This window comes from Rutilus rutilus, assembly GCF_951802725.1.
Source record: "Rutilus rutilus genome assembly, chromosome: 21".
In the NCBI taxonomy this organism is placed as follows: Eukaryota; Metazoa; Chordata; class Actinopteri; order Cypriniformes; family Leuciscidae; genus Rutilus; species Rutilus rutilus.
The window spans coordinates 5,688,478-5,707,317 of record NC_140226.1 but is presented as its reverse complement, the minus strand read 5'-3'; the positions used below and the strand labels follow the sequence as shown (position 1 = coordinate 5,707,317).

The window sequence follows — 18,840 nt, the reverse complement described above, 5'->3', positions numbered from 1 at the left end:
GTAGTCAATCATTTAATGCCTTAAAACTCATCTTTGATCACCAAAAATGACACATTTAAATGTAAAAAAAATAGTCATGCCTTAAAATAGCTTGAATGTAACTCTACACTCTCACCTCATTTAGTATACGCGGTTCTATGAATATACAAATGAGCCCCGCCTCCACTCACTCACACAGCTCAGAGATCCACTCGTTGACAATCACACGTTGATCTGATTGGTTACAAGGTAGTTTGTGACGTCAAAATGGTGTCGACTTATGAATTTGCACATGGTTTGTCTTAAAGCATATAAAAAAACCCACATAGACATACAAACAACATTAAAAGCTGGATTTTCACCACAGGGGGACTTTAACCTAATTTCTTATGCTTTAACTATGTATTTTAAAATAACTTTTGTTTTACTCTTGGAAATGATAGCTTTAGCATAAGTTCTGCCAGGAAGACTCTTAATGCCACATAATTAATTCATAACTTTTAGGCCTGCCCAAACACTGCCTGACACTTGGAGTGTATAAGGACTGAACTTTCTCTTTTACGTTTGCATTTGAAATACAGGTGAACACACCTTAAATACCTATGCTAAATATTTTTTTCTATACAACTAGACATGAAACATTGTTGTAAACGTTCACTTGTACTGAGTCTTTCTGATAGAAATACAACGCTAGTGCAGACAGAATTACAATGAAATAAAAGGCCTCATGAATAATTTAACATGTTCAGGGATTATGAATAGCTACATTTTAAAATATATTAAGTGGGCATTCAAAAGAAGCAATGTATTGTGCAATATTTATACGTTTGTTTGTTTGCAAGTGATATATTTCATTTAGTTCACAAACAACTGAGAGTGGTGACCTAAATATGATTTTCATATACAATATTAATCATAAAAATCTGCATTAGTAACTTACTTTTCACGTTCCGAGGGTCTCGGCTCATTTTGAGTGTCAGACTTGTGAATTCAGTGAATCGTGGAGACTCACTCTGAATGGATCATTGAATCAGTGAGTTGTTGACTCGACTCCAATTCACGAATGAATCGTCCAGTGTGTTGTGTGAACTGATTTAACAGGTTAATTGAAAGAAGAATCAGCTCTTCTTCACTTCAAAATAACGAGAAATGACATATTTTTATGAAATGTAGTGGAGTAAAACGTATGATATTATGCTTTGGAATGTCGTGAAGTAAAAGTAAAACTTTCCCAAAATAAAGATACTTGAAAAAATGTAGGCATACTTCAGTATAGTAACAAACTAAAAAATACTTAATTACTGTGTCTATCACTGCTAATAACACATAGTTGGATCATGACAACTCTCAGAAGAGGACATGAGAGCGTTACTGAAGATAGTCTCGTGCGACCCACGCTGCTGCTCCAGAGCAAGTATGGATTGTCTGCGTATGGACAGATGCTGTGAGCATGTAAAATATTCTGACGCTGCATAAACAGACATCCATAAATCCTGTATAGATCTAGGCAGGTGGAGCTGGGGGAGGTGGAGAGGTTCAGAGGAACTGTGACGGTGCATTCACACGGGACGTCGGCGTTAACGCTTCTCATTTACTTTTTTTTACTCATTGTCGGTTCTGTTGCAGCAGAAGTTGAAAAATGTTCAACTTTTCAAGTGCCAACGCAGGCGTCAGCCAATCAGATCGCCTTTATGCACATACCCTACCCAGTCCAAGCTGGAAGTAATGTGATTGGCTGTTGTCACTATGGCCGTTTACACCTGGTATTAAAGGGATACTCCACTTTTTTCGGAAATATGCTCATTTTACAACTCCCCCAGAGTTAAACAGATGAGTTTTACCGTTTTAGAATCCATTCAGCCGAACTCCGGGTCTGACGGTACCACTTTTAGTATAGCTTAGCATAGATCATTGATTCAGACGAGTCCAGTAGCATTTCTTTCAAAATGACCAAAGAGTTTCAATATTTTTCCTATTTAAAACTTGACTCTTCTGTAGTTAAACCGTGTACTAAGATCGACGGAAAATGAAAAGTTGCGATTTTCTAAGCCTATATGGCTAGGAACTACTCTCATTCCGGCGTAATAATCAAGGAACTGTGCGGCTGTACCATGAGTGCAGCAGGCGTAGTGATATGACGCAGGGCCTGAAAATAGGTCTAATAGGTTAGACAAACTTAGTCCCGGTCACGTTGGAAGAAGTTACCGAGCTGGGGACTATTTTTAGGCGCTGCGTCATATCACTACGCCTGCTGCACCCATGGGAGGCTACGGCCGCACAGTTCCTTGATTATTACGCCGGAATGAGAGTAGTTCCTAGCCATATAGGCTTAGAAAATCGCAACTTTTCATTTTCCGTCGATCTTAGTACACGGTTTAACTACAGAAGAGTCAAGTTTTAAATAGTAAAAATATTGAAACTCTTTGGTCATTTTGAAAGAAATGCTACTGGACTCGTCTGAATCAATGATCTATGCTAAGCTATGCTAAAAGTGGTACCGTCAGACCCGGAGTTCGGCTGAATGGATTCTAAAACGGTAAAACTCATCTGTTTAACTCTGGGGGAGTTGTAAAATGAGCATATTTCCGAAAAAAGTGGAGTATCCCTTTAAGATGCGTTTTGGTCGATCATATCACAAGTGGACGATGCTACAGTAAATACAGGTGTAAACAGGGTCTAAAACGTTTTGAGCTTGTCCACTTTTGACCACTTACCACGGTATTCGACCGTATTGCTTTCGTAGTGTAAACGCTCATGTGATCGAATGCGTTCGAACAGCCACAAAACACCGTCTTCTCTCCGCCTACTGACCTAATGCGTAAACATCATGAGAAGAGCACTAGCCAGTCGGGATTTAAACTTTGGCTGGAGACTCAAGTTTGGTTTGATGAGGAAAAACGGACCAAGCACAATGTTCTTTCATCATTCCTGATTTCTAACACACAGATTTCTCACAGCGTTCGGCTGGTCTTTCATCTGTCAGAGCAGAAACGAAAGCTGCTGCTCTCCGTATGTTTCTCCGTCGTCTCCGGTTGCATTCATATGTAAATTGTGTGAGTTTATTTAGTTTTTTTATAGACCCTCCCCTAGAAATCAGGACAGAAATGGTTGGAAGTGAACAAAAGAGACCAGGTGTAAATGGGAATGTAAACGTTTTCCCTAAACGCATCTTAATCCCAGGAGTAAACAGGGCCTTTGACGGTCGCATCAGAACCAAGCTTCAGACACACCCTCGAATGCACTGTGAGAGCAAGCCATACGACCTGCGAACACTCAACCAGACTATTTAAATGTTGAGCAAGCCATCTCAGTGGCTGCAGAATCAGCAGTGGCCAGTCAGCTTGTGCAGTTGTGGTAAATGATGTGATTTCTAGCCGATTGCATGTAAAGGAACTATCGGCCTGCTAAATATACTACATATTTAACCTAAAGGCATGTTACACAGGCTTCTTGTTCTGTATTTGAACACAATAACCTGCAATTACCCTGAAACTTAAACGCACAATTATGGGGTCTATGGCACTTATAGTGTGGATGCATAAACCGTGGTGCAGTAAATTGAAAAACGTATTTGATAATCATCTTCTATGACATAATCTCCTGAGCGACTAAACATTTCCAATCTAGGCTTTAAAAGTACTGTAATTGCACACTAATGTGGTACTGTTTCTTTTTTGAGTTAGAACAAAAAACAGAAGTAGGAGGTGAAATGATCAAAGTTCTCCACTTTCCTTTGAGACAGACGAAAGAGTTGAGGAAGTGCAAAGAGGTATGGAGCGTCTGTGGCTAACGCATTTAAAGCATTTATTTTTTCGTTGAGATGGAGAAAAACAGCCCGCATAAAACAATCAGCTCTAATTGAGAGCACATGTATTTGAGGAAACACCATTAAAACAGGAGACCCCTTGGGGGATTTCAGAACAAGCAACAAACTGAGGGTGTAGCTAGAGTTTCGGCCGGAAACTTTATGAATAAATGTTCATTGTGAAGGACATGTGGTTTAATTCTCAGGAAAAGATGGATTTTTTTTTTTAGACCTTCCTATTAATTCCTGTTGCTTAGTAATCCACATTATTTTTCAATGCGGTAGTAAACCGTTTTCTGTAAATGTGCCAGACTGATTCATTAGCCGCTATAGGGAAATAAGAAGAAAGTGTCTTAAACCCTAAAACTGTTCACGCTACACATCAGTGTGTTTATAATTACGACAATACGTTCAAATAATATGTTAAGAAATACCAGTTTGAAATATAAAGCAGCGTAATGAACTGTTTTGTACAGTTAAAAATAACTTGAAAAGCGAATGACACCAGAAGCCAGACACATTCAATTTACAAATGGCTCTTACGTGAATAATAAGGTGGATTGGCTGGTGATAAAAGTCTTTTTCAATGACTTATGGCTGTTGTTAGTGTTTCTCAACACCACTTTCATGTTGAATTTATGTTAAAAATGTTAAATGGGTCACCCATGGTGGTTTGGATGTAACGTTTTAGCCTAAAAATGGTTCAAAATGGCTTGAAAATATTTGTTACCCTGCAGTGGACAACAGCATCAGAGAGTTCAAATTTGATGGAAAAATACTGAAATGTAGGATTTTACATGTACAGTGTCAAAGCAAGTATGTTGGAAACGGAGAGTTATATAATTCAGCATTCCAGACTTTTGGCAAGTTGCTCCCTCTTTTCATTTATTCAGATCTCCTCAATGTTCCTTTGATGGAATGTTTTGGGACGAGCTGTTCAGAAATGTCGTGACAATGAGCCTTTAATGTGTCAAATCAATCTCAGAGCACAAACAGTGATTTCTTACAATGATTACCTGCAGTTTTAATGAAGCAGAACCAAACTTATCTTAATGAACGTCTTTGGCATTTACAAGAACATCTGAACTCCTCCACGTTATTGTTTTCTTTGGAAATACAAGATCCGCTGCTTTATAGAGGTCGCCTGAAGTGCTTTATTACACTGTAAAAACTGCCAACTTGCAACTTAAAGAGCTACTTCTTCCTGATGTAACCCCAGAAAAATAGCTTTGACTTTATAAATGAATGTATTTGGTGGATTCAGTGATGTTAAAGGGATGGTTCGGAGTAAAATCAACCTAGGGACCTCGAGCCAAACCTTTTTCACAATACAGAACCTTTGGTCCAATTTTATATTGACGTATTGGTCCAAGTTTTTACATTGTATTTATATTTAAAAAAATACCTGTTACACATTGACCCTTCCCTTACAACTCAACTCTTAAACCTACCCACACCACCCAACCCGTCTCTAACCGTACCCGTTTCCCATCTCAGCGCCACCAAAAGGGTTTTGCAATACAATATGAACATTGTACTTCTTTTTTGACTTACGTACATAATACTTAAACATCTAATTTAATTCCATGGATATTAAAGTTTCTTCATGACACCATAGATACCAATAAAGATTTTTAAGAGGTCACCATAAAATCCCCGTTATACATGAACATAGAACTTTTGATCTTGGACATGAATATTCATCATTAATATGCATCAGAAAACACAACTGTGAATTGAAATTGTAAACAGCATATTGTCTCTGCAAAGATTTCTTAGGGATTATTAAAAGTAGGGATGCATGATATATCGGTCACCATATCGGTATTGGCCGATATATATTACATTTTAATGTTATCATTATCGGCCCAATAAGAAAATTTGGCTGATAAATATTTCCTTCAGATGCACGCTGTTCTCCATTATGGTTTTGAATCACTTGAAATATGATTGAAATCACTTCAAAAAAGTGCAACATGTGCAGCATATAGGCTACATAAAATTATAATGAGAACATCGTTATAATTGTGTGTTTTGGACATGGCTTTTATCGGTGAGACTTTTGTTTTTGTGATCACGCTTTCAAAAATGATATAAAAATTCAGATTTATCGGCCGATATATCGGTTATCGGCTTTCAAATGTAAAGAATTATCGGTTATCCGTATCAGCCAAAACTTTCATATCGGTGCATCCCTAAAAGTTCCTTTGAAATTCACTTAATTCCATTCTAATTTGCATTTCTATCACAATCCTATTTGCTACTTCAATTCAAACTCAGGAAAACTAAAGTAAACTAAATATGAAAGAACAGATCACAACAGCAATTAAACATTTTCAGTAGTTTTATTGAAAAATGCCTCTTCTGATTCAGAAATAAATAAGAAAATAAGGCTGTGGAATTCACAACGTGCAATTCAGACATGATAAAAGCTATTCTATGTCCGTAGACTTGCAACAAATTCCAACTGCATTTCAACTGATATCACTGGGAAAAACAACTATATTCTGGTGTAAACGTCCTTACTAAATATACAACACAGGCATGCAATTCCTCTTTTGGAGCGAGTTGGTATACAACAGATAAATATTTGGTTTAGGATAGCAAAACAAAAGCCAGGTCTAAGAATCAAGAAGTGAAGTGAGAAAAAGAACAACAACAAATTGCACCGCGGCAAGCACGTTTACACTTCGCAAACTCTCAAATGTGCAAGGAATCAGTTCATAGTGTTATAGGACATGTTACTGAACAAATACAAAATGCAGTTATGTTACAAGCAAAGACACATTGTGGAACCGTCGGCAAGCACACGAGGAAAAGAGAGTTGGATCTCCGTCTCTCCGCTTGACTGTGTTAAAAGATGCAGTTTTTGACAGTACAGAAGACACACTTTCCCTTTATGTTTCTATTCTTTCAGGTTCCTGTCTTGATAGCGATCTTTTTCCACGCTGGTTTCGTAAACCTGGCGACTGTGTCTCGATATCTTCCGACGGCTGGGCTGGAATGGGCACTACGTAGGTTTCAGGTTCTGGCTGGTAGGGGCCTGCTTGGAAATATTATTTGGCCAGCTGAGCATGTGCTTTTGGGTTCCAACATGTCATTTCAACTCTTCATTTATACATAGTGTTAATAATAATAATAATAAAAAAAAAAAAAAAAACGTCTACATTAACCAAATACTAAATCCATTCCGCAGTTGTCCACAACTTTGCGTTGGATTTTTCCTCCTAGACTAGAACTAGAACTACTCAAAACATACATGTGTAAAAATTTGCTGATCTCTGTGAGGTATCGCACAATTCTATAAAATCACAATACAAAAAAAAACCCCGAATTAAAGAAAAACGCACACCGAAAACTTCGTGGTTGCATATGCTAATGTGGCACACACTACATTTGTAACCTGAGCGCAAGTTGCCTGCACGTATCATGGAAGGTGAAAAAATGAAACGTCAGCGATCAGCAAGAAGCAAGTTATCAGGTGCAAGCTTGATGACTGATGTTAACATGTTTACTTCTAACCCACTGTGTCATCGATTTAACATTTACAAGGCACAATTAGTTTATTTACAGTCATTTCCCCCTCATAAAGAGCAACCACTGTTGAACACTGTTAACATAAACGCTCAGTGTTAGTAGTTTCACATGCGTCCTCAGCAAAACGAAGCTCTTTCTTGCTGCTCTAGATGCAAACAGGCCACGGGTACGAAACCATCACTGGCTCCAGTATGATATAGTAGCGCTCAGCTGGTGTTAGTGGCAGTCCGGTCCTTTCTTTGGTTTTGATTGTTTTTTTTATAGTTGGCCAGCAAATATTCAGAAATCATATCCATGGTGGTTATCCTTATAAGCTCATGAGCGAGTGCTAACTTCAGGTAAGGGATCAGGCAGTCTAGATAGCATACTACGCAAAACCTGAAATGGGTTAAAGATTGGGTTAGTTCAGTGGCAAAACGACTTCCTTCAAGTGTAAACATGCCGTTCTTGATAGATTAGCTATATTGTTAAGCAAACACATGGCGATCGTATCATTAGTCGCTTACAATAGAGCTCTGTTCCAAACCACAGTGAGCTGCCTAGATAGACAGCATTGTGCAGTCTTATAAAAGAACATCTAATGCTCTCATTCATTCAGTCATTTCATCTGAATTTGAACATGGAAAAGTTTTGAGGTTAAATGATCTAACTTTGTGTTTCTGGAACATGTTGAACAACAATGTTTTTGTGTCTATTTGTGGACACATTCATGATTCTAGATTTATGAAGTCAAAAATATTGTTGTTTTTTAAAAGTAGACCCTTGGGGTAAGATGGGACAGAAGTGGCATGTTGTTAATAGTGTTATTATTTTTCAATTTATTTCTTATTGTAATTCATGGGGTTATGTTCTATGATTCCATGGGTTTGAAGTACATTTCAAACATCTTCGCTATTCTTTAAAAGTAATTCTGTTTCAAAATCATCGACTGAAACGGTGACGTTTAATTAGCGCAGTTTTGACAGTGTCAGTAGCTTCGTTTGCCTTTTGAAATTGTTTTCCGATTGATGAATCTGAACATACTGTTTACATGAACACTAAATAAAGTGATGGGGTTGATGTGTGCGTTTATATATCACAAGCTTCAGAGTGGAATTGATCTTATGACACTGCAGGGATATACTGAGTTTCCTCCTAACACTGCTTCAGACTTTATATGTATCTATGTCGGGTCCTGATCAGGAGACGACGAGCACACAAAGCTTTTTGTTTCTATTAATTTCCCTTAATAACTAATTATATCTTAATATATTACAGTTTGCACACTGTTCTTAAGGGCGATATCTCCCATCTTACCCTATATTTCAGCAAAATGAAAGGTAATTGGTTTGTGTTTACCGTTTTGCCCAAATATTTGCGTGTGCTTTGTATTATAATCAGGGTTTGGAATCAACACCCGCCAACCCGCCAAATGCAGGTAAAAATCCACTGTGGCGGGTAATGCCGTCAAATCACGAGCCAATTTGGCGTGTTACTTATTATGTTTACTCACTTTGCTGGGGATGTTCGTGTAAGCCAAATCTGCGCAGATTTAGCACAAATACTCAACTCATGAGTCATCATGATATATAAAATACAGCGTATTGCGTAGAATCTTGTTCATTTGCTTTTGAAGCGATAGCAAAGATCAAAAAACATCTGGTTAACAGAAAAGACATTGTTATTTTCCAACATCCTAAAAATATATATGTTTTTTGTACTGAATTGATCTGTCCACCTAAAACACATTTTTGGTGATGAGGATGAAAGAGGAAGGGAGGAGATGGCTGGATGACAGGATTTTGTTTGAATAAGAATTTAATGTATGAAATCCAAATTTTATAATATAAGCTGTGACGTAGTTAATCTGGAATTTCTTTCTTTTTTTGATTTGTATAAGTTCTGAATGGGCGGTAACTTAAAAATGTAGTAGCCAAATTGGCCGGTGAGTGAAACATAAATTTCAAACCCTGATTATAACGCTTATTAGAGTGTCACAGTGTTGCAACATGCTAATTCTAAATTCCAGTGGAAGCATTGCTATTTGTGTCGTTGCCTATGAAGAGTGTTGATTCAGAATGTTGCCTTAGAAGGTAAACCCCTTGACGAGAGCTCACTGGGTTTGGGAACAGAGCTTTTCAATCAACCGTACTGTAACCGTACCTGGGTAACCTTGTCCATTGTAAGGCATGCCGACACACTGGGAGGAGTCGCAGTATCCTGGAGGTCCAGGCGGTCCTCTGACTCCAGGCCCACCCTGCCGTCCCGGTGGGCCACGGGGCCCCGCTGAGCCTGAGGGACCAGGGGGCCCGGTCTGAGACTGCCCTGGTGGCCCTGGAAAAAAACAGACGAGGTGTAAGAAAGCGTCCTTTAGTTTTCGCCTCTAGGTTTCCTCTGGATGTGGGAGGGGAAAACTGATTTCAAGCACTGTAATTTAAATATTTTGACTGCTTAATTAAAAGGAAGAAGGGGCGAGTTACCCCCCCAACCCTTTTCTGTCTAGACGGTATAAACCGAACTGGAATGCTGTCCCTCGACTCGCTCTTGCGCACTCTGATGTCAGCACATGTGTTGTCAATAAAGCCTCCACAGAAAACACAAGTCAAACTACAAACAGTGAGTCACCGCAAGCTTCCTCCTACTGTACGTATACGACGGCTGTGTATTTCATTCACAGAGAGCTCTTGGCATTGTTTCCACTTCTTTACAGTTTTCTGCGAGAGGCTCGCTCTTGCAAATGCTGGATAGCAACTGAACGTGTCCCCCCGGAGAAAGTTGTTGAACAGAGTGTTGTTGGAGTTGCCATGGAGCCGATAATTCATTCAGACTCTTTGTGTTGCGCTGGGATGACTGTATCGAGAGTGACTGAGCTCAAAACTTGTCTGTACAAATTCCCTCTATTAATAACTGGATTACTTTGGTCTTCTGATCATAACTCAGCATGGAAACTACCATTCTGGCCAACTTTGCTTCTTGTGATAATGGAAGCGCCTTGTTTACTGAAAATGGAATTATTTCCAGGCTTTTGTGTTTATTAGGTTGCTGATTATTATTGTGACAACTTCTGCATGGGCCCCTAACTGGCAAGAGACAATTAATATTCAGAAATATTATCAATTTGAGTTCAATGACACTATTGGATGAGAATGCATTAAACTGGATAATGACTTGATAACAATTTATTTTGATAGTCCACTTTGGACGTTCTACTAACTATAAGTAAGTTTGCACCAACATGCCAACTAGCAGTAGTCGGTCTGCTTAATATTTTGATGCTCCCCAACAGACATTCAACTGACTGTAAGAAACTTTGCAACTTCATGTCAACTTATTCTACTAACCCGAACCTAACAGTCTAATACTCTAATAAGAGCTAGTTGACATGTAGTTGCAAAGTTACCTATAGTTAATAGAATGGGTAACACTTTACAATAAGGTTCATTATTTAATATTAGTTAACACAAACTAAGAATGAACGATACTTCATCAGCATTCATTAATCTTAGTTCATATTAATTTCAACATTTACTAATACGTTATTCAAATCAAAAGTTGTATTTGTTAACATTAGTTAATGCACTGTGAACTAACACGAACAAACAATGAACAGCTGTATTTTTATTAACTAACACTAATAAAGATTAATAAATACTGTAATGTGTTACTCATTGTTAGTTAATACATTAACTAATGAACCTTATTGTAAAGTGTTAACGTAGAATATATAAAGTGGACCATTGAAATAAGGTGTAACCAACGACACTATTGTCTTTACACTGTTATCAAACTATATTAAATCAACATTGAAGTAAATTGAGCTGATTAATGACTCTATTGTCTACTGTAGAGATGCTTACAGCTACAATGCATTTGTTTCACAATTGATGAACTTTTGCTCACAATTGATGAACAGGCTTGCTTTGTTGGGGACATTTAATATTCAACAATATTATTGATCTGCCTTACTTAAGGTGGACGATGACGCAATTTTCTTCTAGAAACAAACTTTGTTGTATTATTTTCATGTTATCACTGTAAAGCTGCTTTGATACAATCTGTATTGTAAAAAGCACTATATAAATAAAGATGACTTGACTTGACAGTTGCATGTTACATGCCTTACTATAGTAATAACAGTAAATGATGCATAATTACAATCAACTGACACTAAACCTTAACCCTATAGTAAGTACATGTAGTTTATATATTAATATTATGTTATCACATTATATCAATGTCATCTTAAAATAAAGTGTCACTTTCCCAGATCTCATGTCTAAGTTATTTTCCTCTTTATTTTGGTGACGCTGCTTTGAAAAAAATCTGTATTGTATAAAGTGCTATATAAATAAACTTCAGAAGAAAAAAACATGGCACTGTAAATCAGGCCACGCTGTGGAATCTAGGAATGTTAATCATAAGAGGATGTACCCGATTCTGATTTCACTTAATGGTTCTGTTAACGCTTCTTTAAGTAATTCTGAGCAAGAAAGAATGGCCAGTGTTTAGACAACAATTCTTATTGAATTCACTACCAGTCAGATTATGAGATTACTTTACTATTGATTCACAACACTAAGCCATGACAGTGGCTCTGGTGCTTTAATTTGCATTTAATGCAGTGTTTTGTCCACATCGACTGAGGAACACAGATGTTCCAGAACTGCTAATGGAACCGAATGTCACAATGTATTTGTATTTGTTAAAATGGAAAGAAAACGGGGGCCGGATTCACAAAACACTCTTTAAGAATAAAATTCTTGCCAATAGACTTAAGACAGGCTGCTTTGTTGACATTGACAATTCTTATTTTTATGTAATATTGCTGAATTTATTATAAATGATTTGTACGTACACATCATTATCACTTTTTTTAATTCATGTGCAGAGGGGCGGGGCTACCTGTCACTCACATGAGATCCACCAATAGCAAACCACAACCATCCCATCAATTCCCCATGGACAAAATCAAGTCCCGTCCTTCGTTTGCTCTTGTTCCAGAAGCCGTTTCACATGGATATACGTCATAATAGGGAAGAAAAGACTATCACAACTTCTGTTTCATGCTGACTTTAAAAATAACTAATCAAAATACACAAGTCTTCAGCAAGAACCGCCAAACAATCAGATAACACCAAAGCCTGCCGTTTTTCTTCTTAGCAAAAAAAAAAAAACTTCTTAATGCCCTGATATACTCATGACGAAGATCTTTTCGTTCTTCACTTGGGGGTAAAAAGATGTTTGCGGAAAACATCCTTCAGATGAATATGTATATATATGAACTACAGTTTTCCTCTCAATAACAAAATAAACACAATATAAAAATGACAGCGGTGCAAAAACAGCAGTAAAGAAAGCATCTGATCATAGTGATATGTTTGCAGCAGCTCTGCAATTCAGCATTCCAGCCAAGTCACGTCTATTTATATAGCACAAAATGTTTAAAAGTAAGCAGCTTTACAGAATTGAACAAGAAAATAACAGTGTCAGTGTCTCTTTTAATTCTTCAATGTCCACGATAAAGCGTCTCTCCAGTGTTGTCATGTTTTTACCCACTGACATCTGACCTTGATGGACTGAACAGAAGAAATTAACCGGAGAAGAATTCCATGTCGAAGAAGGCGGAGCCTCAGAGCCACGCCCACCTATTACATCATCGCCAGGGAGCAATGGTAGTTCGAAGGTGTTTACCAGCCAGAGTGAACTTTTCTGGAAGTTTTATGATTTTGTTTTGAAATTCCATTCAAGTTTCAAGTATATCAGGGCCTTTAAGATTTTTTCAAGTATTGCACTTAAGATAAATTCCAAGTAGTTTGTAAGAATGTCCCTAAGAAATTTCTCAACTTGAATCCAGCCCCTGATTCTCAATTCTACTTATGATCCTTAAAGAGGCACACATTAACAGCACAGGACAGAGAAATACCCAAATTATTTTTATATCTCAGACTTAAAAAATGATTTGTCTGAATTTTGCTACAGGCCTATTGAGGCAAACACTTCTGCTGACTTCCTTTTCAAACTCTTAAGGTTCTCTTAATCCCAACTGCCACAACACAGTTTGATGAGGGGTTAGCACACTTTTGAGCCAACCTATCCAAACAATCCAGAGGAAAAAAGCTGTTCCTGATCGTCTGGAAAAACTAATACCGTCAGTTGCGTAACAGACCATTCATTTCGTAATGATTCATCATCATGTTAATCTGTCATGCCTAAATACTCTCAGAATGATAAACATTGTGATATGGAAATTACCCATCGCAGAAAATCACAGTTGTTAAATACATGTTAACGATCATTAGCATTGGATCCATTAATCAGGAGGTTTTGGATAGGCTGAAAGCCTTGAAAAGACAAGTGTGCGCACAAACTCTGGATATAATTAGCAGTGAAATGGAGCGGTTAAAATGAGGTGGCGTTAGGTTACACGAAGACATACCAGGAGGTCCAGGTAATCCTCTCTGTCCTCGAGTGCCAATGCCTGGACTTCCTCGTTCACCCTTCTCTCCCGGCAATCCTAGGATGTTATGGGTAAATGCATTAAAAAAATGTATACCATATGTGACTGATTGGCAGTAACGTCAAACACCAAGTCTATACATCTGGTTGATTTTAAGGAAAAGTGGTATTACAATCATGTGCATCAAAGATTTCTCTCAGTTTTTTTTGGCTAATTTTAGTTGGGAATTCAATGATCGACTTTGCACAACAAAACTATTTACACCTTTGGATAAAATGTCAACCGTGTGCAGACCTTGGCACCACAATGCTAGGGTGGTGTAAAGAGATTTGTGGCTTCCCAGCTTTAAGTCTCTATGATATTCTGGTCTCTTTCAATGTAAGTCAATGTTTTATCCACCAAGCCAAAGTCTGAATGCTTTATTTTGTCATCCTATGTCAAGTGCGTGCATACCTCTTTCTCCTGGAGACCCTGGCACACCTTGATTTCCTGGGAACCCGTTGGGTCCGGGCTGACCTGGCTCTCCACGGGCTCCCTGGTTGCCAGGTGGGCCTGGAGGACCGGAAGGACCGGGGCTATTGCTCCTGTAGTTACTGGGGATCTGGTTCATCATATTATCGATTCTGCTCATTTGTCCTATAAGCAAATCAAACATTTTCATTTTTAACACGAACAAATCCATTGGAAAATCCATAAAGAGGCAGAGGCTGAGGCGGCTTACTGCTGACTAGTTGTTCGCAAACTTGTCTTGCTACTGAGCGCATCATATTCTGTGACGCAGTATCTCCCTGGAAAACAGAAAACAGAGCAAACGGGATTTTTACATTTTCTGAAGAAAATGTGAGGTGTGTTTGCTCATGCAAAAGAAGTTTTGACCTAGAGATTGGCATGGTTTTATTTCAGTTAGCCTAATAGCTGGTTTGATTTGCATTGAGAGATGATCTTATGGAAAGTACCCCATGCCAATCTCTAGGTATGGTGAAGGCTATGTGATGATGTGGGGCTAATTTAATTCCAAAGGCCAAGGGAACTTTATCAGGATGCATAGTATCCTGGATCCATGAAGTAACTGGCCTTTAAAAATAAAAATCTGTCTGCCTCTATGGGAATTTAACATAGGGGTGTCCAGACTTATGCACCCTGTATTTTAAGGAAGAACATTTATTTATTTACGATACATTATTCATTCACAAAGAAAACTGGTGTCCTTAAAGGTTGGATTTTTCCTAATTTTTGTAATTAAGGCATTAAGTTCAATTTCCAAAAGATGATTTTTTATTCCTCTTTTTAGTCAACTTTAGCATGGGTGTCTAAACTTATGCATAGCACTGTACATAAAAAGCTGACCAATCAGGTTGTGAACGTATCCCTATGACTTTAGGTTTGGTGTCTTTAGGTTCAGTGTTAAAAATACCAATGTGAACACTATGCAGACCAGGACTAAATGTTTTTTTTTTTTTTTTTTTTTTTGGCCCGGACCAAATGAACCAAGTGAACCGAACCACAAGTGTGAACACACCCTTAAAGTCATGTTTTAATGAAGTACACTTATTTTGATGTATTGACTAACATATTAAAGCACATGTAAAGCACTTGATTATAAATACAATTTTAGTGTGTTATTCAGTATTGCATTTAGAGTTAGTATATTTTAAATGTACTTAAAAGGCACTCCCGTGATGAAGTGTATAAAGGTGACACCTACCCTTTCACCCTTCTCTCCTTTGATGCCAACAGCTCCCTGTGATTAACAGATGAGAAAAGATGAGTCAGAAATCACTCAAATCAGATCTGTAGCTAGTGACCATAGGTTTGGTTATATTCACTGGCACATATATTCATATGTTATCTTTTCATTAATGAATTTATATAAATAATTTTAAACAAGAAAATGAGAATTAATATGAGCCATTTGAACATGTACATACAGGGAGGCCAGCGTCTCCAGGTTTTCCGGATTTTCCTGTGATTCCTGGCATTCCAGGTGATCCCGGTTGTCCCTAAAAATATGGATCTCAGTCAGTAAGAATGACTCAGTTTCTGATAAACATTCACAATCACTAACACAGAGAACCAGCATCAAGTTGACCTTTAATAAACAGTGTGCAATGACTTAGACATGAGATCTGGGAAAGTGGCTCCAAAACGGACACTTTATTTTAAGATGACATTGATATAATGTGATAATATAATATTAATATATAAACTACATGTACTTACTATAGGGTTAAGGTTTAGTGTCAGTTGATTGTAATTATGCATCATTTACTGTTATTACTATAGTAAGACATGTAACTCGCAACTATGTCAAGTCACATTTATTCATATAGCGCTTTTTACAATACAGATTGTTTCAAAATTGTCATCGTCCAGCTCAGTTCGGTTCTCATATAATGGTGTCAATGCAGGCAGATCAATAATATTGTTGAATATCAAATTAAATGTTAAATTTAATGTCCCCAACTTTAATGTCCCCAATGTCACCTTAAAATAAAGCCTTACCCCAAAAAGCACAGCGTAATTTTTATTTTTTGTAAATAAAACAACGATTATTGGAGAACATTTTACAAGAAAATAATACTTCAGTCTTTCCACTTCAATATTTCACATTTAATTCATTGTTGCTTGCTGTTTCCTTGTAATTTTGTGTGAAATTTCCTAACAATTTCTGAGTGAAAATTGTTTCTACACCAATTTTTTTTTCCAGTGTAGTTGGACATTTAAGCCATATTAAAAGTGTATTGCATTATATTACAAAATTTCTTATTTTAATGTTTCAAATGATGAACAAAAACTGTTCAATTTGTTTTGTGCTACACTGGAATTCATACACTGTTAAGTGTGTTATTTAAGTTAACAAAAGGAAGAAGAGGTCATTTGATGTATGGCAGAAACTTCAGCTGACTTCTCAGGCTACATGACGGTCTCGCACTCGTCAGATATTCAAAAGCTTCCACATTACATACCATTGGTCCCGATGGACCTCTTGGTCCAGATGGGCCTTCATTTCCTGGCGGACCCTGAACAACAACATATGTCATCATGAACTGTACAAGATGCAGAGCTAATAAAATCAGCAAAGATTTGTTCAATCCTGGAGATGATTTACCTCTGGGAGAGGTTTAAACACACCCTTGAGATGGGCCTAACACAACCGACTAACTCGGTCTGACAAGAGAACGAGACTGAAAACATGCTCTTTCAAACCAGTTCAAGGTGCACGTCAAAAACTTCTTACCCTTGCACCAGAAGGCCCAACAGGGCCGAGTGGACCTGGAGCGCCAACAGGGCCCTGGGAAGAAGGAAAAATACTTAGTGTCATTCATCATTCAGTGGTTGTTTCAAACAACAAAGTAGCTGTTCGTGGATCAAACCTGAGCAATTTCAGAAATTGTCAGGATATGACTAAACTCAACCTTTCCATGGAAGAGAAGGAAGGCTTTAGCAACTGAACCATATGAATACATGTACAAATAAACGTCTTGCAAAGTAATGCCTTCATCCTGTACAGCAAAAAGAACAGTCATTTGTGTTTCTGTCTGTGTATTTCTTTTGGAAGTCAAAAATAAAATGACGTTATGATGAAGGTGTTAGCAATCGTTCCGTTCCGCTCTGTTTTGTTAAGCTTTAAGAGCACTTGCCAATTGTTCAGTGCTTTAATAGGTAAAGTTAAGTGTGGTATAATTTTCTGAGCTTAAGCATTGATCCAATCATAAAGCCATTTATCTGATAAGCACATTAAATGTCCTAAACACTGTTTATGAAACCTTTCAGAATCCAACACAGCTGTTGTGCACCACAATTGACTAGATTTCACAAGCTGATTAAAAACAGCTCAAAGAAAAAAGCACTTACTCGCTGTCCAGGTAAACCGGAGTCACCGGCGTCCCCCTTAGGTCCAGGCCGGCCCTGAAAACAGAAGAAATGAAGCAAGCGTTCACACTCATTCCTCTGTTACATGACATTCAAAGGAATTTACAACTCGGCTGTACGTGGATGACAGAGGGAGCAGTTTAATAAATGGGTCCAGAGCTTTTAGTCATAAATTAGACCCGCACTTTACAGTACTGTAGCCAGACAGGGCCAGGATTTTAAGGTCACAAGAAAGAGAAACAGAAAACACTTTCAACGAATAGAGTAGAAATTGGTGTCGCTTAAGCGAAAAAGGCAGAAGTATGACATAACATAAAAACAGAACATAAACGTAATGCATAAAAAGTAGCTAGTTTTAAATGTGTTCATTTAAATCAATGTATAAAAATAAGTTATTGCCTTATTTTTATTTTTACAACATTCTCTTAAAGGTAACAATCACACTGTTTCAGGCTTAAGAAAGATCCTAATTAACTCTTTCCCCGCCATTGACGGAATTTTCTGGATTTCCGTGTTTTCGTTGTTGTACGGTAGGGGGCGCTATTACGCATCTTCTGAAAGAGTACTGAATCTCCTGATCAAAACACAGGCGGAGAAGAAGCAGGACGAACCATCGACCCAAGACGAACTATACGACTGTGAAGCTTTGCGGGTGTTGATGGACTCGATCTACTTAATCTACTGGATGTTTCGATCATCGTTCTGAATCCGATCTGGATGTAGTGTTCAAAAACGTGTTTTTCTCAGATTTTAGCTTTATTTAATGAAACTTACCCGCATTCAAATGTTGATAAAAAAGAATGCATTACGTTTTTTTTTATTTTGTTTTTAAGCAGAGGGTCTGTTCTTTCTTTTGATATATTGCATGTTCAGATATTCATACAACAAAATATTTTAAAAAATGATGGCGATGGCTGGCAACTTTTTTCAAAAACACTGGCGAGGAAAGGGTTAATAGTTAGGGGCAATGAGGGGCAATGCAATATTTCACAATGCAAAGTTTTGCGTTTTACTTACTGGTTCACCAGGAATAGACAATCCATTAGGACCCTGTGGGCCTGGAGGTCCCATCTGACCTGGTGCACCCTGCTCCCCACGTGGGCCCACTGAACCCTGAAATGAAGGAGTTAAAATCACGTTCATTTATCCATTTAAACACTCTAGGAAGAAGTGCTAAGAGAGAAACTGGTTCTCTAAGGTACTGATCAAG

At 37.8% G+C, this 18,840-nt stretch overlaps 1 protein-coding gene across 2 annotated transcripts in view; it reads right to left on the bottom strand.

The window, feature by feature from the left end:
• Window positions 1-6,110: 6,110 nt before the first annotated feature.
• The window catches only part of col12a1a (collagen, type XII, alpha 1a), an 82,502-nt gene continuing 69,772 nt past the window's right edge, over window positions 6,111-18,840 (bottom strand). For both annotated transcript variants that reach the window (XM_084392447.1, XM_084392448.1), the window contains 11 exons: window positions 18,648-18,743; window positions 17,613-17,666; window positions 16,996-17,049; window positions 16,724-16,777; window positions 15,686-15,757; window positions 15,463-15,498; window positions 14,479-14,545; window positions 14,211-14,393; window positions 13,737-13,814; window positions 9,464-9,634; window positions 6,111-6,827 (listed from right to left, as the gene is read on the bottom strand). In XM_084392447.1, coding sequence (XP_084248573.1) covers window positions 6,682-6,827; window positions 9,464-9,634; window positions 13,737-13,814; window positions 14,211-14,393; window positions 14,479-14,545; window positions 15,463-15,498; window positions 15,686-15,757; window positions 16,724-16,777; window positions 16,996-17,049; window positions 17,613-17,666; window positions 18,648-18,743 — 1,011 coding nt within the window. In that variant the 3' untranslated portion in view covers window positions 6,111-6,681. The remainder of the gene's footprint in view (window positions 6,828-9,463; window positions 9,635-13,736; window positions 13,815-14,210; window positions 14,394-14,478; window positions 14,546-15,462; window positions 15,499-15,685; window positions 15,758-16,723; window positions 16,778-16,995; window positions 17,050-17,612; window positions 17,667-18,647; window positions 18,744-18,840) is intronic.